Consider the following 23,653-nt stretch of genomic DNA (forward strand, 5'->3'; position numbering starts at 1 on the left):
GTAGATGTAAAATATATGTATAAAAATGATGTTATTTAAGCCAGCGCAAATACCTGTTTACATCCTGTTTTTCGGTTGAAGTCCAAAGTAGTCGATTGCCGAGTTCACGCGCGTGATAAACCTATGCGCTTGAACTCGGCAATCGACTACTTTGGACTTCAACCGAAAAACAGGATGTAAACAGGTATTTGCGCTGGCTTAAATACCATCATTTTTATACATATATTTTACATCTACTGCAGTCAGATCCACTCGTGTTCACTCAGAAGGAATCACTCACATTTTCTGTGCACTTGTAATGACACATCAAGGATGTTAAGAGCCTAAAAGCAGGTTTAGTACTTGCCCCATTGAAGTCAACAGGGTGCAAATTTTAAAAATAGAATAACTCGGTGTAGGCAACACCGATTTTTGTAGTTGTTCTCTGTATTATAGGCACTCCAAATGTACAATAAAATGAGCTCAATGTTAAAATTGACCGGAGTTCTCCTTTAAATTACAGAAAACTACACTGAAAAATTTGGTGTAGAAACAATGTTTAAAGTTGTAGAAATGCTAATGCATGGATTTGTATTTAGCTATAGGAGAAAATAGGGATGCAAAAATTATATTTTTGTTGGTTTTCGTTCACCACCAGAGAATTTGGCCTAACTTTGACTAAGAATCCTGGAAATGTGAAAAGGGTCCATGTTTAACTACACTAATATCTGAATGTCCTTCGGCTCACATGTGTAAGAGGCTCGACTCCTGACATATAGTCCACTTGTGAGTGTTTACATTGAGAGTAGCAGCATTACAATCCTAAAACACTCTCACCCTCTCTTTCCCATCTCTCTTTATCAGATTCTGCCACGAGTCTGCATTGTAAACAGATTGTTGATTGATGTCCAGGAGAGAATCACCTGCTTTGGCAGGGTTGGTGGTAATTACTCGTACACAATGACATGTTCCAGTGAGATTAAGTTTCCGTTTGAAGAGCTAAGTATTGAATTATGCGTGCTTTTCCTATTTGTTCCTAGCGTTCTGTAAAAGGTCACGAACTGAAAAATTGTTTCATTAGCATTCGTTAATGGAAAAAGGCCTTCAAACTAATGGCTGGAGAGCAAAGCTAATCTCAGGATCAAATAATGGACTGTATCCAAACAAATAAATTATGTGATTGTCTGGTAGCTGCAAGATGGATTGGCCAAATGGGAATAATGTGACAAATACAGAGCTGTTTGACGATTGACGCAGGAAACTATTGTTGACAGGGGCCGACTATTCTAATCAAAACAAATCACTGTGCTGTCATGTTAATCATGTTTGTGTGTCCTAACCGGAGGGTTATGTGAATAATAACTGTGAGCCAGTCTGTCTTCCTGTTTGTTTCTGTTTACTTTAAGACATGAAATGAAACTGGAGGCTCATTTCATCCGAAATGTCACTTGTCATACAGATGCACTGCTATAAAGCACAATAGTAGGATTCCAGAAGTAAAAATCCCATTCATTCCCTCCACAGAGATTTGGCGAATGTAAACCTTTCCAGACAGACCTATGAGTTTTGAGGTTGTTAAGTGTTTAATTGACAAATCGCAGTGAAGAATTACACTACCTTGAATATTTTGCAATAAATGTCAAGCATGGGTTATCTTATACTTCCATTATATATGTTTATTAATCCTTAAACTTACACAAGCATTCAAAAGTTTAGAGTCGGGTATTGAAAGAAGTCTCTTCTGCTCACCAAGGCTGCATTCATTAGACAAAAAAAAAATACAGTCAAAACAGTAAAATTTTGAAAAAAATAACTTAAAATATTTAAAATAAGAAGTCTCTTCTGCTCACCAAGGCTGCATTCATTAGACAAAAAAATACAGTCAAAACAGTTAAAATTTTGAAAATAAATAACTTAAAATATTTAAAATAACTGTTTTCTATTTGATTATATTTAAAAATTTAATTTATTCCTGTGATGCAAAGCTGAATTTACAGCATCATTACTCCAGTCTTCAGTGTCACATGATCCTTCAGAAATCATAATAATTATGCTGATTTGCTGCTCAAGAAACATTACTTTCTTAAAAAAAAAGAAAAAAAAAGACCCTAAACTTTTGATCAGTAGTTCACAGGCAATAATTTTGTATTGTCGTTTCTGATTCAATTCCATCGATCCCTCATGAAATAAGTGCACAGTCTTGAACCGTTGCCTCTTTTTTATGTTTCTTTTAAGTGTTGCAATGTGATTCATCTGGGAGCTGGTTTGGTTCAAGGCTTAGAACTCTTTATTGAAGAATTTTCTGAAATCCCCATGGAGAAAATGAATGGGAAAATATCTTGTTGGGCTCTATATTGTCTTTGTTGTTGTCGAGGTTAAAAAAATAGGAGGTTAGAAAAAATGATGCATGTTCAGCAGGGAACGCCGGCATCAATGTATGCAATCATCATCTTTGCAAAAAGCAAGTGCACTCATTATAGTTTATTCTTCAAGCTTTGTCGGCTTTTGTGTGTTCACAGGGTTCTTTTTACCTGAACGGAGTTGCTTGATTCGTCCATTGCTGCTGTTAATGTCGACAGGTAGGAAGTCTTTGAACCAGGAGATCTCTGGATCGGGGTTCCCGCTGGCGGCACAAAGCATGGTTGCAGTGCGCGTTCGCTCCACCACCTTCAGCTGTGGACCCATGTCTATGGTCGGGAAGCCGTGAGGGATCTGGTCCTCTGGAAAACACACACAATATGACAAAAATAGAGGCGTCAGCACACATGACTGAATTGCATGATAAGCTGTGCTTTTTCGGTCGGAAAAGTGGCACGGCTCGTTTTTCTAAAGCTCAGCTCTTACAAATGTTTGTACGCAGGACCACCCGAGGCGATTGGTCTGAAGCAGCTGAAATGCGTGACTGTAAGACAGAGGTGGAGTAGAGATCATGGTGTGAAATCCACTGCTAATGTAAATACGAGCGGGCCGAGGCGTGACTAATCCGCCCGTGGTGTTTCTGGTCATGGATATATGAGGGTGAGGGGGTGATTTCCCTCCGGATATAGAGACACCTCACTGAACGCCTGGCTCTGCCTGACCCACAGTTTAACTACAGGAACTCTAATGCTGGCATTGCTAATCTAGACACCAATACTACTAGAATGAAATGGTAGAATTGCGTTATGTACACATGCCTCTTTTTGCACTTCAGAGGTCAAGTCATCTTCATTTATATAGTGCTTTTTACAATACAGATTGTTTCAAAGCAGATTTACAGTGATAATAGGAAATTAATGCAACAAAGATTGTTTTGGCTGTACAACAGCTCTAGAAGAAAGTAATTGTCTTGCTTAAGTAAGTTTTGAATTGATTCATTTTCAGTGTACACCGTTTTTAACTGAAAACAGAAAACTTTTAATGCGTTCTGGCTGTTCATTTACACGACAATGGCGTTTTGATGGCCTGAGAACACAAACTTTGAGGTAGGTTTGAAAGTGCAAGTTTTTGAAAACGAGTTTTGAAAGCGATACCATTATAAGCGTGTAAACTGCAAAAACGTGAATCTGTGAAAGCGGGGTCATGGAAAGCTCTTGCTCTCTCTAGCCCTGTTTACACCTGGTATTATTATGCATTTCAAATGCATTTTATCAAGTGGAGGGTCTTTGATTGTGTGTGACTACATGCATCACTTAGTATGTTGTTAGTCATAGCAACTATGTTCTGTAGGGATCGTTCAATAAAATCACCCTCATGTAATTCCAAAACTTGGGGACTTTTTTCTTCCGTTGAACCCGAAAGATTATATATTTTGGAAATATATTTTTTTGTGTTCCACAGAATAAAGTAAGACACACTGGTTTGTAGTGAAATAAGGGTGAGTTTGGAGTCAGCAAATGTTTTAATGTTTCTGAAAGAAGTCTCTTATCCTCACCAGGGCTGCATTTATTTGATCATAAATACAGCAAAAACTGCAAGATTGCGAAATATTTTAATGATTTAAAATAACTGTTTTCTATGTGAATATATCTTAAAATGTAATTTATTCCTGTGATCAAAGCTGAATTTTCAGCATCATTACTCCAGTCTTCAGTGTCACATGATCCTTCAGAAATCATTATAATAAGCGGATTTGCTGCCTAAGAAACATTTCTGATTATCATCAATGTTTAAAACAGTTGAGCTGCTTCATATTTTTGTGGAAACCATGATACATTTTTTCGGGATACTTTAATGAATAAAAAGCTCAAAAGAACAGCATTGATTTGAAATTGAAATCTTTTGTAACATAATAAATATCTTTCATTTGTCGCTGTTGTCCAGGATGCACCAGAGCCCATTACATTTTACACTACACAATACAATGTGAACACCTCTGAAAGCAACTTGAGTGATCCGATCAGAATGTGTCTTCAATACCCCACATTTAGCACTTCACTTGTGATTTCAATTACTTGAGATGGATGTCACTACCAGATGTAAACAGGGTCTATGAGGCAGAGAGTTTCTCTGATATGTGGTTGAGTGGTAAGAGAAGGGAACAGCACAGAAGTTTACATAATGTGCTGTGAGTGTTTCTGCATGTTTGAAATGGGAAATGAGGAGTGGATGAGCACAACCAGAGAGAAACCAAACAGCATCCAGCGGTCACCACACTCTCACTGATAATGGAGGATGAAACAACTTGATGCAAATCAGCATCATTAAGAACAGCAGGTGCAGACTGGAAACATACGGGACTCAATGTTCTAAGTGTTCTCTGTTCATACACTAATTGAGCTTTGGAAACACACGTGGGCTGCACAATTAATAGAGATAACATCAAAACTGTGATATGGTATAGTGTGATTATTAAAAAATGATTATTTCATGTTTAAAGGGTTACTCTCGCCAAAATGCCACCTAGGGTATTTTTGTTAATCTACCCGAGGCAAACTTTCATGTAAAAGCATAATTAGAATGGAAACGCCACTTTTAAGTTTGACCGTATTTTCGTTTTCGGTCAAATTGCCTTTTGAATGGGAGTGCTTGGGGCACGACTATGATAGCATCAAAATCTCTATTTCTAAAACACTAATGCGGCTCGACACAACATGAAACTGTGCTGAAGTATCACCAGAGGCTCTACACATGAACTTGAGCATTGACAACATTGTTTGTGTACACAGAGTTTACTCAAAAAAAAAGATTTTGAACAACTCACTGTCTCTGTGTCCGCCACATTTTGATAGTCAAAAATATGACTGTTACAATGAGTTGTTCAAAATCTTTCTTTTTAGTAAACTCTGTGTACACAAACAATTTTCTCAATGCTCAAGTTCATGTGTAGAGCTCTTGGTGATACTTCAGCACAGTTTCATGTTGTGTCGAGCCGCATTAGTGTTTTAAGAATAGCGATTTTGATGCTATCATAGTCGTGCCCCAAGCACTCCCATTCAAAAGGCAATTTGACCGAAAACGAAAATACGGTCAAACTTAAAAGTGGTGTTTCCATTCTAATTAAGCTTTTACATGAAAGTTTGCCTCGGGTAGATTAACAAAAAGACCCTAGGTGAGAGTTACCCTTTAACTCGATTTAACACTTTACATAAGCTCAATCTTGGGAGCTGCTCTTAGTTTGATTCACTTCCCATTGCGTATACAATGTGAACTGAAGAGGATCTGGATTGTTTTTCACTTAAAGGAGAACTCGGCAACTCTAGCGAACTCTAGTCACTTCTTCGCTGATTTTCCCTTTTGTTGTCGCATGTTTTCCCCACGAGCTCCCCCTACAGCTGTGGTGGGGCGTATATTTCACAACACAGTCGTAAAAAACTCACTTGCGGCGGCCTCCTCCCCTTCTCTACCGCTGCTCATGTGCGTTTGTTTTGATCGGAGCAAGCCAACTGTATCGTGTGGAGTTATGTCTACCGAGGTGGGTAATCTGGTAATACATCATACATGCGTGTGTGTTTATGTCGAATTGCCGTAAAGCGATTTGTGTTTCGCGCTCGTTCTCGTTCTCGCTTTCGCTTCTCACGAGACTTCCAATTTCTATCTTGCCGGGACGGTAGTGAACAAGTTGCAAGGTTGGTTTTCCGCCTGGGAACGCTGGGGGGAGCGGGGAAAGTCACCAATATCACCAGAACAGGTTGTTTAACCATCCAAATGATTTCCAGACAGTTTTATTAAGTTAAAAAAGCTACCAAGTTCTCCTTTAATTCTTCTCATTGCATTAACTAAAAGAGGTCTGATCATGAATCTTTTAAAGACTGAACACTTATAAAAAGTGCAAATCTTTCTATTGGCACAAAGCATGACATGTTATCTTTCAGATTTCATTGCAGAAAATATGTATTATTTTATCAGTATTTTATCTTGTTTTCTACTAAAATATCTAAATGTCCTTAAAACAAGGTTACATTTATTGCAACAGAAGTTTATGTAAGATAATATGTCTTGTTTTCAAAGAAAACATATTGAATTCAATTTATTCTTCTAAGCCTTAATTGGCAAACAGTTGCTAGTTTTATAAATCTCATTACATTTTCCTACATTAATTATAAAAAATAACACTTTTCTTAACAAGTCTTAGTATAATGTTTTAAAGCTGTTTCGATCTTTACTGGAAAACAAGACAAAGAACTAATTAAGAAAATATTGTAGAGATTTTTGTGGTTCAAATCACAATCATGATTTAAAAAAATAAAAAAAAATAAAAAAAAAGAATAGATAAAAATAAAATGTTCAACATCTCACACTCCATTTTGGCACTGAAACAGTTAAACATTGTATATGGGTTTTCCTTTGCAAACACAATGACGAAACCGGACTCCTCCGCAGTTAAATTACGGTGTCACAAAGCACTAAAGTTTACTTTTCTCACAGGAAGGTTCTTTTATGCTCCATTACAGCTGGAGAGTTTCTCTGAGAGACAATAGGAGAGAAAGCCTTCATAAAGAGCTTAGCAAGAGCCTTGCAATGAGAGAATATGCACAAATGACGTGAGGGAGACTCCCTGGAGAGATCTCTCTCTCGATGTGTGAGAACATGTGCCGAGGAACACCTCGTCCTGCTGGCGGACCTGCCTTTGTCTCCGTGTTTGTTTTCTGTTGAGAAGGTGCATTGTAGGAATGACTAGGTAAGGTCACTGTAGGGTCGCGTCTACGCACCACAGGCCTTTGTGAGACACACAGGTTTGGTAATAGACCCCAGTGGGAATAAACCAACACCAGCTGCAGTGAGATACTGAACTTCTGGTTCTAAAGGAATCGTCCATTCCAGGTCACTGCCACGGGGGAAGGAGGGTTTGAGACAGATACTATTGTGTACAACTGTTCCTCCTCGCCAGTAATGCAATTAAATGTAGCAAATAAAGACTCCTGCTTGTCAGATGTTTCACCTGAAAAAAATAAATAAAATAAAAACGGTAATCTCACGTGTGTCTCCTCTAAAGTCACAAAAGAGGTCTCAACAGGGTGCTCAGTTTTACATGCCAAAAGTATGTGATTTTATCGTTAACTAATACTAAAACTATTTTTTTTTTTTTTTTTTATAAAGCTGAAATACAAGAAAATCTATTGAAAACCTCACACTTAAAAAAAATTAAACTAAAATTGCAGATGTTACCTTGGCCACTAACTGAAATAAAATTTTTAAGTTTAAAGTAATAAAATGAAAACCTGAAAAAGGTTCAATAGAAAAAAAAATGTAACACTTTAGTTTAGGGGCAAATTCTCCCTATTAACTAGTTGCTTATTAGCATTTACAATGATATTGGCTGTTTATTAGTGCTTATAAAATACGTATGAATGCCTTATTCTACATGATCATATTCTACATCCCTTAATCCACCCAATACCTAAACTTAACAACTACCTTACTAACTATTAATACGCAGTAATTAGGAGTTTATTGAGACAAAAGTCGTAGTTAATAGTTAGCTAATAGTGAGAATTGGACCCTAAACCAAACTGTGACCACAAAAAAATAAAATACTTATACAAAAGGCCTAGAAAATACCAAAATTACTAACTAAAAAAAGATCATTCAAAATATTATTACATCTTTTTATAGTGTATAAATAATCCTAAAATAACATGGTAACCAAAAATCAGAGATCTCAACATAAGCATAAACATTTTTTCCCAATTCTCCTTCAAATGATGTGTTAACCCCCGGTTTCACAGACAAGGCTTAAGCCTTATCCCAGACTAAAATGCATGTTTGAGCTTTTTTAACTGAAAGTAACTTGCACTGAATTATCTTAAAACATATCAGTGCCATTGTTTTGTCTCAAGATGCACATCAGTAATGTTTTTTTCTAAGGCACATGTATTAATTAAATGTTGCGAAACCGGGCCTACGTTTTATTTAGAATGTAACTCAATTAATGTCATTACAACACAAACTAAAATGAGAACACAAAATCATTTTTTGCAACAATGCCAGGGCCTCACTCAGGTGTTCTCAGTGTTGTTTAGTTCAGTGTTATGAGGTTGTAAGGGTGTTGTGAGTGGTTGCTTAAAGCCCAATTCAAAACCGTCATGCATTCATAAGACTCGTGTCCCTCCTTCAGTGTAAATCTTTAGGGTTTTTTGCCTGTCTTAGCAAGCATCACTAAAAATAAATATTGCTCTTCTCCCGCAGCAATGTAAATGTGTAGACTGTGCCAACAAAATCATCCAAAGTGCTCCAAAAACAAGATGCATGGAAGAACTAAAGAGAAGTCGCTTTTGAATCTGGGTTTCACATGTCAGTTTTCACACAGAAAGTTCGTTAAACGTCACATTCTCTGGAGACTTTATGTAACCAAGACTTGTTTAAAGCCCTTTGTTGAACCTGATGGCGGAAGAAAACATGTCATACCTCCAGTTGTTCACTTGAAAGAGAAAGAAAACAAATAATAAAGGAAAACCCTTGAAACTCAATCACCCTTATTAATTCTCCAATAATAGGGTGACGTGAATAGACACACTGTCAGCTCGGCTGCGATGATGCCAGCACGCATCACACATGCAGATTTCCCACAGTAATTTAACACCAAGGTATTTCATTAAAGCATGCAAGGAGCTTGAAACCGGGCTGGCTCTGACAAATTAGTCAGGCGGAAATATTATGCCTTATTACATGACCCCAACGCTGCCGCATTGATACGGTGGAATTTGTGGATTACTCCCTCCACCCTGTAATCCCTGAATGCTGGAATCACGGCTAAACTGACAGCCTGTCAGTCAGAAAGCATTAGCCATGAACATGACGCCGTCCCAACACGCCTCACCGTCTCTCTCGCAAACCGTCGACGCATTTCTGCCCGCGCATGGAAGCTTATCGCCATGGCAACCCTCAGGAAAACACATCTGAGGGATCGGGGGCGACCCGTCCTCGCCCGCCGGAGGAAATAAAATGAAAGACAACATTCTCCTTGTCTGTTTCCATCCCAGTCTTACCTGATAAGTTCATCACCACAGGGAGATTATCAAAAACACCCAGACTGAACATATTACGCTCTGTAAAACAGACGATGAGCAGTGTGTGTCAGTACAGACTGCCGTTGCCAAGTGCAAACACATGAATGCACTTCTTAAGGACTAAACTGACAATTAATTCAACATGTTTTTAGACAGATTGCAGAGTCTTTATTAGGGATGGAGCGGTGTGACCTATTAGTATCATCAATTATTAATCATGATCCAGGAAAGTCAACACAAACAAGTTTAACATGCCTGCAATTTCATGATAATACTCTAAATTACACGCTTGATGAATTAAAGATTTTATTTTCTAATTGGAAATCACCTATCATTACACTGTAGGATATATTAATTTGACAAAAAGTGACAGTAAAGACATTTATAATGTAAAAAATGATGTTGTTGTTTTTCTATTCATAAAAGAATCATAAAAGTATGTTTTACACAAATACATGAAGCAGCACAACTGTTTTCAACGTTGATAATCCTAAATGTGCATCATATTAGAATGAATTCTGAAGGATCATGTGACTCTGAAGACTGAATTAATGATGCTGAAAATTCAGCTTTCATCACAGGAATAAGTTATACATATTCAAATATACAACAGCTATTTTAAATTGTAATAATATTTGCCAATATTACTGTCTTTACTGTATTTAGAGAGTAATAAGAGACTTCAAAAACATTCAAAATTCCTCACTTTTGAACTGTATGTGGATGAATCTGCTACATATTTCTTCTGCCGCGCACTAAACACTGTCATAGCACCCAGACTGTATAAAATGCAGAAAGAAATCTGTCGCTCTTTGTATCGCAGGTCAGGTGTGCGACTGAAGCATAATGAAGTGGTACATTCAGTCAGACGTGTGTCACGATGACCTGTCCGCCCAGCTCTGGTGTGTGTGCCTCCGCACTGAGGCTTTTGTCCTCCGAGTGTGTCTGCGACGAGGTGTCTGGCTCAGTATTACTGCTGGATTCTCAGACATTTCTGGAGGCGAGTGAAAAAAAAGAGTCACATTCACCTGAAGCGCAGACAGAGGGAAGGATTTGCTCAGGGGAAGACAGAAGGATCTTTATGGGTTGCGAGTGTCGGTGAGAGCGTGTCTCATGCTGCTGAATTTAAAAGACATGAGACAATGTGACATTAGGCCCTGAGGATATTGTCTAATGTTACTAGGTTGTGAATTCCTGGACTAAATGCTGCACAGAATCAATCTGTCACCCAAAAAATCTATGTAATTTTAATGATAACAGACTGTAAAAATGCTAAGGTAAATAATTGGTTACTGGCAAGTTCCCTTACTCTACGGTGGAAAACTGTACTGGCACATTTCATCTGATTTTACAGTTAAATACAACATTTTAAAGTAAAAAATTGTGTTAAATGTACAGTTTTTAAAAGTGAAAAAGTACAAATCATCTTATAATTTGCATTTAAACCAGAATTCTTTCTGTGACCACTTACATTTGACAGATTTGCACTGAAACAACAATCATTTATGCACATTAGGGTTTAATGTTACATCCTATTTTGTTAAATTAATGTTATTGCATTATTCAGTGTTGTGTGTGTGTTCAGTGTACAGATTGTTCAGATCTCTAACCTTAATAAAAGCAATTTCAAAATGTTCTCAAACTGTGCTCATATTTGCCCAGATACCAAGTCTGCAATTAAATATCAGAGATTTTCAATATGGGCTCAAACATTTCTCATCACATTCTTCGGACCTGGTATCCGCATCCATTTTTATATAGCTCTATATATCTGTATGAGAACTATTGATTTGTGTTTATTTTTGGGGATTTTAGGAGAGACATCTGAGATGGTATTTAAATAAATAGTAAATAAGAACTCCATTAAGTTACCCTGGTAACCCAGAGTTCTCGCGAGAACACAAGTTGAATTTGCTCAGCGAGTTACTCTGGTGTTGAGTAATGATGCTCATTAAATATGCCCTTGTATCCGAGCTGCACCAATCACATCGGGTTATCTGATATAGGCGGGCCAGAGGCGAGATGACGACAGCGCTGCGATGTCGAAGTCATTATAAACATTGCAAGATGGCTTTTGATGAACACCATTTGCTTGAAACGGCTTTGGCCGCTACAATGAACGAGTTAGACTTGGCTTTTTATCTAAAAGAGGAACAGAAGACGGCGCTCAAATCGTTCCTTTGCAAGAAGGGCGTTTTTGCTGTTTTGCCGACCGGATACGGCAAGAGTCTAATCTACCAGTTAGCTCCGCTGGTAGCTAAGCGTATGGGGCTTGTTGTGATTGGTCATAGTGTTATCCAATTGTGTGCAGTGAGATTTTCAAATGCATGCTTGGTGTCGCCTCTCGAGCTGGACGATTTTCATTAGTCGACGCCAGACCATTAATCTTTTATATTTAGGTCTGGATTTCCAGGCTACCATTAAGTATCTCGAGCAATGAAACAGGCAATCCCTGAACAATCAAATGCTCCTCTGGACATATCCATGTTTCAGTGTCTGAACTAGAACAACAGTTCACACACAGTGAGAATTCCTCACCCACAATGCAGAGAGTCCGTCTCCACATGCACACATACTCTAGGTCTGAACTGACAGGTGGTCTTGCAGATCATTTACAGCTTCGGAAGTTTTCACAGGTCACGGCTGCGAGCGAATACTTCAGACATGCAACAATGCTGGTGCACATGACCCAGAATAGACATGCTAATCCTGAAGTCCTGGTACTTGACTTTTCACATGCACCAAAATTAACAACACCCAAGTGCCACATATGAGTAAAAAAATGGTTACGGTTAGTTCATAAAACGCCATTTGGCTTAAATATAAGAGATGTGGTTTGATCTTTATAACTGATTGAAGATGGCAAGTGATGGAATCAAATGTTTTGTTTAGATAAATGTATACTGTATGTACAGTACTATGGTTGTAATGATGTAAGTGTCAGCAAGATCCCAAGAACAATGAAAGAGTAGCTGTGATTGAGGAAAGATAGGACAGAAAAAAAAATCATATTTGCTCATGCCGTTGTCTCATGATTATGAGATAGTCGGAATCAGCATTCAATATGTAGTTCATTCAATAGTCTGCCTCATGAAAGAGCAAATGAGCTCAGACATTTCAATATAAACATACAAAAAATGCATTTCCAAAAAACAAATGTAATAGGAGTTCAAATCCCATTGGGATGCAAATTGCAAAATATCCCAAATTGTTTTATGTGCGATCACCAAAAGTTTAGTCTCAGTGATAATTTGATCAATTTATTCATGCCTAAAGGTTTTTTTCTCCAAAATTCATGTAGCAAAACAAATGTGGAATATTTCGTACATTAATCAACCAAGACAAAAGTATGAGGAAAATAATCACAGTGTGGTTTTTTTTTTGACGGATGCCTTTTAACTGAAAAACTGAAAATGACACAATTAACACATCTATGATACTGTGATGTTTTGATCCAATAACATGAAAGGTGAAAAAAAAAAAAAAACCTCAAGTAAATAATTGCATTGACGAGATGTAGGAACTTATTGCATTGTCATAAAAAAAAATCCTATTTTCCTGTCAATCTCTATTGTCCTGTAAACAAAACATTTCTCATTTTTCATTTAGTTTAACTTGATGCACTAAAATAACTAAAACTGAAATAAAAATGATTAAAACCTATAGAGACATTTTAATTCAAAATAAAAAAAAAATACAATAGTATCTCAATGATACTAAAATAACTTTGTAATGCACAACCTTTCAACCTTGATGATTTGTGTTATATAAACTTATAAAGCACGTCTACACTTCCAAGTGAAGCTAAAATGCATTACTAGTCTTTAGATCACTATGCAAAGCTCTTTAACAACTAGACCCCGAATAGGAGCAATATTAAACGGTGGATATTTCATTTCTTCAGGGAGGATGAACCTCCTGCCCCTTGTTAAATAATCCTGCTATCGTCCCTGAGCAGAGTTTCTCAGGTAGGACATGCACGCCTCATCAAGGCCCTGATCCCCACCGGACCGGACCCGGGCCCGGGCCACATCCTCTAGCTACTGCTGTTTTAATTAACACTACATGAACTCCTCTCCACCTGGGAGGAAGAGACAGACCAAAACAAACAGAACACTCCTCCCTCCTCCCCTCGTACGGCTGACATTTCCTCGCGCAACCTCTCATCTCCTCTTTAATCAAGGAGCAGTCATGATCCCCCTTGGGGAAATTGAATGCTTTTAATAAAATCTTCCTGCTGGCAGATAAAAACAGATTGCATGGGGATGAGCAGAGGAGAAGAGAGGAACCAGAGGTGATGGTGGTAAGGAGGGATTCAGGAGAAGGACAGATCTGGCATATATTAAATGGAGCAAGGTCTCACACCGGTCCGCACTGAATCTACAGCGCCACAGAAAAATAGATTTTTTTTTCCTCTCCAATTTATGAGTTTTCTTTCTAAATCTAATGTGTTTGCATACAAATCTTCTGAGAACTACAAAGAGAATAAATAGACAATAAATCTTCTGTGGCAAACATGAAAATAATAATAAAAAAAAATAAATAAATAATAATAATAATAACAATAATAATAATAATAATAATATTATTTATATATATATATATATATATATATATATAAATATATATATATATATATATATATATATATATATATATAAAAATCAAGCTTGTTGTAAATAACTACAGTAACTAAACTAAAACTAAAACAAAAAAACTAAAACTTAATAAAATAGACATTTCATTTTTTTTATTATTAAAAAAACACTACTAAAACTTTAAAATTAAACTGAAAATATAAAAAACTTTAAATAAATATAAAAAGAACAATGAACATTTATTTACAGTAATCTATATTTTGTCAAAACTTCCGCAACTTTAGCATAAAAATGGTTGTTATTTTATATGAAATATTAAACAGTTTGTACATGAATCATCATTACTGTGATTATGTTCATGTGGAGATGAGATTCAAATAATTTGCCACTGTTAAGGATTAGGGTGTGCAAACCCCTCAGGAGGACTGTTCCAGATTCAGGCGAGCAGAAGCTCGGTGTCTGCTGTGTAACAGCACATTATAAAGGAAAGCAGAAACCAGCAGAAGTGTCAGTGACAGTGATGTAGGTGTCTCGAGAGAGTGATGTCAGAGGGGCGTGGCCTCGTCCTGCTCTTCTCGCTCCTGTAAATTACTTCTGCCAATCCTGACACCACCGTCACACTGACCTTCTTTCCGTTTCATCAAGGATAATTAGCTAGCAGAATTTATTTGCATTGTTAATTCCTTGCCCTCAACTATCTGTCTCTGTCTCACACACACACACACACACACACACACACACACACACACACACACACACACACACACACACACACACACACACACACACACACACACACACACACACACACACACACACACACACACACACACACACACACACACACACACACACAGTCTCTCAGTAACTAATAAGCCTTTGATAGCTGCTGTTTGAAGCTGGCTCTTTAAAGCATCTTCCCCCGGAGGTTTGCAGAAGTCAGCAGTCTCCATCAGAGTCTGTTTGTGACTCTGGGAATCTGAGGGGAACGTGTTTGGCTGTCCATATTTGTAATGAAAATGACCAACTAAAACATTTTGTTTTCCTAAAAAAATGAAACAAAAATTTGTGTCTGTCAACTACTTAAATACTATGCATACATTTTATAAAATGAAGTACTGCTCAAGTACTATGCATACATTTTTATAAAATGTGAAATAAAAAGTGACTTAACTGTCTTAAGTGACAGATTTGTCCTCAACGTTACATGTGTTATCTGCAATAGACCACAAGGGCTGAGGCCGCTGTATGAAATTAATGTCTTTGCCCATATTAAAAGCATCCCAGAACAGACTTTCCGAAATACTAACAGAAATGAAAGACTTTGCCTTTAGATTAACTTTATATTTTCTCTGACGCCATGCACCTTGCCACCTTCTTCGCACGCCGTCTTCATCCAATATGTTGGAAATCGTCACATCCGGGGTGTTTTTAATCGCAAAATTAAACCCTTTACATTAGTTTAACCATTGATAATTAAGTGTAGTGTGAAATAATACAGGTTAAGTTAATTAAAAGCAATACAATAGTGTTTTGGTGGTAAAAGAAATATATGTGTTACTTTAACAAAAAAATATTTGGGTAAAAAGAACAGTGCCACAAAACCATTTTTTTAAATGCAATATAAGCCACTTTTCCCCCTATTTAAATATATAAAATAACTAAAAAAATTAATAATAATAATCTGTTCCTTCATTTAAAAGCGAACTGGGATCATTTAGTTCATTTAAGGTTATTTTTGATACCAAATAAAGTTAGACCCTAAAGTTACCCTCTAAGATTCATCACTATATTCAGAGTTAGACAATGTCAAAATAAAGCAAACAGACATTTGCATTCAAAATGCATGCTAAGAAAAGTAGTGTGCATGACAACAGAGTGAACGTCTGAACAAACAGCCAATCAGACATCAGGCACACTGACAGCTTTTGTTTCATCTGCTCTTCAAGAAATAATCAAATGTTTCTTCAAGCGCCAGTCTTTGCAACTAAACAACAGCATTCCTTGTTAAAATATGAAATTGAAATTGATCTTACAAAGTCAACTGCAACAGTGGCTGGTAGATGAGCAAAATTACCCTCAACTGCAGGCGAGTTTTAATTTCACAGGCATGTTTTGCTCACACTGTAAAACAAATTTGTCGATTCGACAAAGTTATTGATCATGCTAATTTGAAATTTTAAGTTTAGTCAACATGATATGTGAAGTTGTATTATGTCACAATTTGTGTATTTGATTTATCTCAAGTTAAATCTGGTTTATTCTAAAAGTTACTAAAAAGTTATTCTAACACTAGATTCTATTTTTTTTAAATAATTTTTTACAATGGATGTGATGTTATTGGATTGGTTTGGGAATGGGACGTTTGGCTGTTCTGAACGGAAAGCAGGGATGCCGTCTCAAGAACTTTTAGTCTCTTAGTCTGTCCTGGGAAATTCAAAACAAGACGCAAAATTTCCTTGACACAAATTAGGACATCGATAAACAAACTACAGTAATAAATGAACAAATACTTTTCAATGTCAGGGAAAAGGGGGGAAAAAAATCTGGTAAATAAGCTGTTATTATTGAAATAAGAAATCCAGCAGCTTTAATTACTTCTTTATCAGGCTCTGGCATCCCTGCGGAGCTGTGTGAGTGTGTGTATGTGTGTGTATGGCCTGTTTGCTGTAAGATAAACTGCAGTTTCTCTTGGCTAATAGCTGCCGCATACAAATGTGTCTGAAACTCCAAACACATTGGATCTCATGTGGCACGCCTTAAGACAGGACAAAACCACATCTATTAAACATTATATAACTGCACAATAGATCAGCCAATACTTAAAACACACCTTGAAAAAAATGCCACATCCATTAGAAAGGATAATCAAGAAAGCAATATAATCACTTCGCTCTTAAAGCAGCTTAACGTCAGCAATGAAAGTAAACACAGATTCTTCTTCCTTTCCACTTTCATAACTGTTGCAGAGCATTAGCTGCAGAAAAATATTTTGCCAGGATGTTATTTTTTTTATGTAACAGGTTAATAAGTGAGCGAGACGAAGCACGTCTGCAGGTATGCATCCTTGAACAGAGTGCAGAAGAGCAGAAAGAATCGAGCAATGAGAGAGAAAGAGAGAGAGAGATAAAGTAAGCCTCAGGGCTGACGGCAACACACAGTCTAATGATGATGTTTAGAGGCGACGTGCAGCGCTAACTACCCAGAATGCTTAGCTGCATGCTTCTCATTTGCTCCTTATATAACACCCAATGTTACCCAGTACACTTGTTCTGCGAGTGTCTCCATGTACCCGAGGCCATGGTTAACACCCTCTCTACAGTGCAAATTAGCATAGGACACCAATAAGCAACCCTCCACACACACCTTGGCAATAGAATCGCCATTGGCTAGTACATTTTTTAGTTCACTCGCCAGACTGATATACTATTTTATTATACGTATTTTATATATATATAAATAATGCACCAGATCAGCTTATCTTTATAAAATGGCACAGCTTTTTAAATATCTAAACGCACACTCTTATCATTAGTCAATCAAGCATTATATACTATTATATTATGATAATCAAGCTGTCTGAGTTATGTTATGTTATGTCCTTCTGTTTGCTTACACCCATGTGTTTCTTTGATTCATCTCATTCACCTGTCCCTTGTTAATTAGTTCATTATTCCTCGTTTGGTTTACAGTCCCATGTTTCCTGAGGTAACTGTTTCCATGTTGGTAATATGTTGCAAGCCTGTTTCAAGTTATTTGGATTAAAGACTGTTCTCTTGTTATTTAGTCTTCGTGGGTACACTGTGACACAAGCACTATTTAATGTCAGAACTTTAGTAATTAGAACTAATGAATGAATGCATATTTGTCATTTTAACTGAACTTAGGACAATAGTAATAGTAATAGATAATAGTAATTATTATTAAAAGATAATAATACTATTATACTGCAACTGATTCTACTACTTATAGACAACGCATTGACGAGCTGCTGGGTTCATGAATATTAATCACGTAATCAGCGTTTACTCAAACTGATTTGCTGAAATCAAAAAAGGGAATGAGCGCCAGCCAATGAGATCGCCGTTTGCGCATTAGTTCCGCCCACTACCGGAGAACCCGGCATATCTTCTGCTTGATCTTAAAAGCTGAATAATTCCAAAGGAACTCCGTTATTTTGACAGTAATTTTTTTTTTATTCCTTATTATTTAGTCGCCCAGAGTGAAGATTTAGTCGCATATGCGAGTGATTTACTCGCATTGTAGAGGGTTGCATAAGACATAAGTCTGTGTAAAAGCCTGTGGAATTTCAATGGGATCCTATAGGGTTACCTTCATTTTGTGCTCATGAGAAGTGGGCAGTGCTGTAGTGTGTGATGTATGCATGAAAGCCTTGATGTGTTTTTACAGTTGCTCCAGTAACAGTATCTCCCTACAGTAACCAGGTAATCAAATACACCTTTCTTTGTCTGTTTCAGAGTTTTTGTCTGTTTTTGTACACACACTATATATAATGTGTGTGTGTGTGTGCGTGTGTGCAAATCATGGGCATCGATCATTTAAACTATCATTAACAAAATTCTACAGATCCCCCAGTCTAGTGACTTTATGTTTCTAACAGCTTTGTGGACTCCTGCCTGACATTACGTGAGTAAGACAATGGGCCCTATCTTACACCCGGCGCAATGCAGCACCAAGCTCGACGCAAGTGTTTTTTGCTAGTTTCAGTCCGATGCAGTTTTCATTTTCACGTCCTGCTCCACGTTGTTTAAATAGCAAATGCATTTGCGCCCATTTGTGCGCCCATGGGCTGCTGGTCTGAAAACGAGGTGTGTTCAGGCGCATTGTTGGCGCATTGCTATTTTGAGGCAACATTTTTTTTGTTATTTAATGAGCACTTTAGTAATGTACGCCTATAGGCGGGTCCACAGCGAGCGTACACTCTGCTTATACACACACACATGGACGCACAGCAGCACACAAACATGCCAAATATTTAAAATATAAGGATTACAATGTAAAATATTATTATTGTGTACATAAAGATATGGTGGAATCCGGCTTGTCCCGTAGATGAGACTCTGATTGGTTTAACGCACGTAAATCCCAAAACACACCCATTACTCATTACGAGAATAGGGATAACCCTTTTAGACCATTTTTCCCGTCGTTAAACTAGCAAAAGTGGACACTCCCTAAGTGAACTTGCGCCGTGTGCTTTAGACCATGCGCTTAGATCGTTAAAATAGGACCCTATGGGTCTTATGGATGTGTTTCTGATGTTGAAATAAATATGGATTCAGCTCAAGGTTAAGATTTCTCCTCTTTAATCTATTGAACAGTCCACACGGACAGGTCAGAGGTCAGGACTCCACCATGGCACCACACTGGCGCCTCTGAAACAGACATACTCTTCTGGCATGCGAAAATTACATGCTACATGTACAACGGTTTAAATGCCATCTCATATTTCAGCCATTAACACAAAGGAATGTGGGTTTCTCATACTAAGAAATTCCTAAAGTCCCCCTGTGGTGAAAATCCAGCTTTTAATGTTGTTTATAAGTCTATGTGGTGTTTTTAATATGATTTAAGACAAACCATGAGTAAATTCAGTAAAGTCAACACCATTGCTGAGTATTTTCTCTTTAAAACTGCAGTGAACCAAAGACAGTCTCAAAAACATGGTTTGAAATCGCTGGTGTTTCTGATGTCACAAACTACTTTGTAACCAATCAGATTAACGTGTGATCATCAAAGTGTGGATCTCTGAGCTGAGTGAGTGAGTGGAGGCGGGGCTCATTTGCATATTCATAGAACCACATATACTAAATGAGGCAAGGGTGTAGAGTTAAATTCAAGATATTTTAAGGCATGAAGATTTTTTTTTTAAATGAGTTTTAAGGGATAAAATTATTGACTACAGGGGGACTTTAAAATTCTCAGTGCAAAACTAGAGGTCCTTAGAGTCACATTTCTGTGCTATTTTGTGGATTTAAATGTGTAAAATGCAGGCAAAATGACATGTACAAGGTGGGAATGACGGCCGTACCAATGAAGTGGAAATCTTTCAAGCTTTCTAAGGACTTCCGTAGCTTAGCTTTTGTTAAGATACTGCAGAGACAATGTCTTGGAAATGTGCGGTTCATCAGAATGCAGGTGTTATTCGCTGTGCAACTACAGTAATCCTAACATGTTAGGCTTTTTGCTGTTTATATCTCACTGCAGGTAATGAGGTAGTTAGTTTACCGGTCAAGCGGCCAGGACATGGTCCATTTCTAGTCTATTCCATCTCAGTTATACAGTTTAACAATTGAACGAGTACATGGCTAACTGCCTCAGTAATAAAGTGCTTCTCTGTCAGAACGATTCCACCCCAGCAGGGCAAATTACTGCTCCTGTTGTGGTTACTTCACACACTGCTGTGTCACTAAGAAATGAACCAATGCCCTCTCAGTCTTGTACTCCTTTCATATCTCGGTGTCTTTGAACTTCCATTTCTACTTTATTATTTGCTCAAAGGACTGAAACAAGGGTTCCAGAAGAGCAAAGGATGATCACATCAATATACCGTCCAGCCATGCAGAATGACCTAGAATAAAAGATACCAAAAACTAAGAGCAAGACACACAGGATTTGTAAATAATCATGAACCGGCCTACTTTTCACCTTCAGCATAAACATTTACAGAGAAAATAATCAGAGCAGAACATGGAGCTGAGTTCAAAATTACATCTAATGGGTAGGAAATCTCACAAAATGTCACATTTAATCCCAAAATAAAAAGACTTTATTGCAAAAAATATATATATTTAAAATGCAAATATTTTTTAGTTAACTGGTATTATTTGTTGCACAGCCTTTGTACATATTCAAATGTGAAAAGAGTAGCACAAGTAGGCTATGAAATAGTCGCACATAATTGTAATAGTCCAAGAATAGGCTTTATTTCCTTGAAATTTGGGTTGTTTTGAAATGAAAAAAAAAGGTAGTGTTTATTTGAGCAATTCCGTCATTGAAATAAATAAAAGTAAACATTGGTAACTTAAATAATATAATAGTTAAATCTATTTAAATATTATTATTTATTATTTAAATCTATTATTTAAGCGTGTGAAACGCGCTTTACAAATAAACTTGACGCACCTTATTATGTCTAATAACAAGCATAAACTGTGTTAAAAAACTACGGAGCCCCTAAAGGGACGTGGTGGTGGAAAAATTTTTAGGATGGGAGAATTTTTTTTTTCAAATCTTTTGCGTTCCCTCGCAAAACTTTTGCGTTCCCCCGAGAAACTGCGTTCCCACGCAAAACTTTTGCGTTCCCTCGCAAAGATATTTGCGTTCCCACGCAAAACCTGTTTTGAGCTCGGACAGACACTTCCTGTTTAATGTCCCGCTGGCAGTGTTTCAGAGCTCCGTACGTTAATGGAGCGTTTCATAGTGTTTGAACTTGGACTCAAATATAAAGAAATGCGGTCAGTGCTTAACTCAAGGAGTTCAGTGAAGTTGGCAATAAATTCACATAGGCTATTCGAACTTCCCGGATCAATATTCTTGAGCTAAACGTAGTTAAAACACAAACGACACCTATTTACAATCACAGTGATAGACACTAACGAGCTACAACCCAATTCTCATCAAAACAAGCTTTTATAATAGGCCTATAGACTAAATGGATCTCTATAAGCAGGCGGCTGAGAGACAAGGTCAAGGGACCGTCTGCAAAGTGCAATATAACCCAAAAAACGACTACAGCATCAACTCAGTCAAAAATATAAAAATAGTCATTAACTTCAATGTTACAAACTATAGTGCCACCTAATTCAGTTTAGGCTACACATCAATGCTGACCAACTGGTCATACTACACTGCTTTTGCACATTTTATATTATGAAAAATATTCAATAACTTCACTGTAACACACCAAATTTAGTTCACACATCACTGCTCTAATGTTGGTTATAGGCCTACAACACTTAGTTTGGGAAGTAATTGCACATAAAAAAATAATTTTTTTTTACACAAATTATGTAGGCCTACGCAGCTTTTGCATTATATTTGCTTACTGAATTTGATGGCATTACACTGCATAACAGTGTGAAGTTATTTAATATTTTTTTCTAAAAAGGGTGAAGTTATTGATTTTATTTCATAATAAATAATCATAAAAATTATGCATTTTTTTTTTTATCAAACTAAGTAATGTAGTATAACCAGCATGTAGGAGAGCAGTGATGTGTGAACTGAATTTAGTGACAGTACAGTGCGTCACAGTGAAGCTATTGAATATGTTTAATAATATAAAATGTGCAGAAGGGTTTTGGGATTTGCACTTTGCAGACGGCCCCTTATTTGGACTTGTCTCTCATTCGTCTTTAGAGACAAATTAATATTATAAAGCTCGTTTTGATGAAAATTGGGTTAGCTCGTTGTGATTGTAAATAGGTGTCGTTTGTGTCTTAACAACGTTTAGCTCAAGAATAGGGAAGTTTGAATATCCTATGTGAATATTGCCAATTTCACTACTCGTTGACCTTGAGTTAAGCACTGACCGCATTTCTTTATATTTGAGTCCAAGTTCAAACACTATGAAACGCTCCATTAACGTACGGAGCTCTGAAACACTGCCAGCGGGACGTTAAACAGGAAGTGTCTGTCCGAGCTCAAAACAGGTTTTGCGTGGGAATGCAAATATCTTTGCGAGGGAACGCAAAGTTTCTCGGGGGAACGCAAAAGATTTAAAAAAAAAAATTCTCCCAACCTAAAAATATTTCCACCACCACGTCCCTTTAGGGGCTCCGTAAAAAACTGTGTTAAAAAGAACGTACAAGTAAAAATGTAGGCTATCTGTCCTACTGCGTTTTTCTACTTTACCACAGTAAAGAATACAAATATAATAGGCCTAATTAAAAGCGAACCAAGGAAGAAACGTTTATAATCCCCTTCGAAACCATATGAGACGTGAGTGAAGATTTGGGTAAAGAAACAAGAGATTCCATGCAGGGATGAGTCACAATTTTTGAATATTCGATTAGTTGATTTCTATATAGAATAACTAATGGAATATTGTTAAATTCGCTGATAATCGGGTGGCCAGATCGCAAAACCAGAATTCAAAGCCGACAAAGCTTAAATTTATGGGTTCACGCACAACTCTCTCATTCGTCATGAATCCAAACGTTTCCATGGCTGTGATGTAACATTTAATGGCTAACCTATTATTTATTTTGTAAACAAAGCTTTGTGCTTCACTCGTGTCATAATATTAATGTAAAACAGCATTCACATACAAAAAATGTGTTTTGGCGGACCACCGCTTGCTACTCAGCCACAGCGGTGGTGTGGTTGTCAAATTTACCGGCACAGCCATAGTTTTTTTATTTCATTTTGATTGCATGATTTAATATGACCAGGACATGTTTTCGTGAGATTCATAACGCTCTGGCCTGAGAGTCTGTACATAAATGAGACAGTACATGTTTGAAGGAAAGCAGTTTCTACTGTGAAAAGCAGTCTGAAGGATTTCGAAGGATCTCTTTCAGCATTCAGTGACACCGTAAGACAGCCGAGCCGCGGTCTGTGATGTGAGGTCATACCTCACACATCCTCAGGGATATTAAACCAAAATTCAAGCTCTTTCTTCAT

The 23,653-nt window shown here is 37.2% G+C and overlaps 1 protein-coding gene across 1 annotated transcript in view; it reads right to left on the reverse strand.

Annotated features, from left to right (window-relative positions):
• The window catches only part of ptprfa (protein tyrosine phosphatase receptor type Fa), a 200,230-nt gene that overhangs the window by 112,208 nt on the left and 64,369 nt on the right, over positions 1-23,653 (reverse strand). Inside the window, exon 5 of the mRNA XM_081380153.1 lies at positions 2,511-2,699. Within this exon, the coding sequence (XP_081236279.1) occupies positions 2,511-2,699 (189 nt within the window). The remainder of the gene's footprint in view (positions 1-2,510; positions 2,700-23,653) is intronic.

Source organism: Scardinius erythrophthalmus (genome assembly GCF_964197995.2).
Source record: "Scardinius erythrophthalmus genome assembly, chromosome: 12".
NCBI lineage: Eukaryota > Metazoa > Chordata > Actinopteri > Cypriniformes > Leuciscidae > Scardinius > Scardinius erythrophthalmus.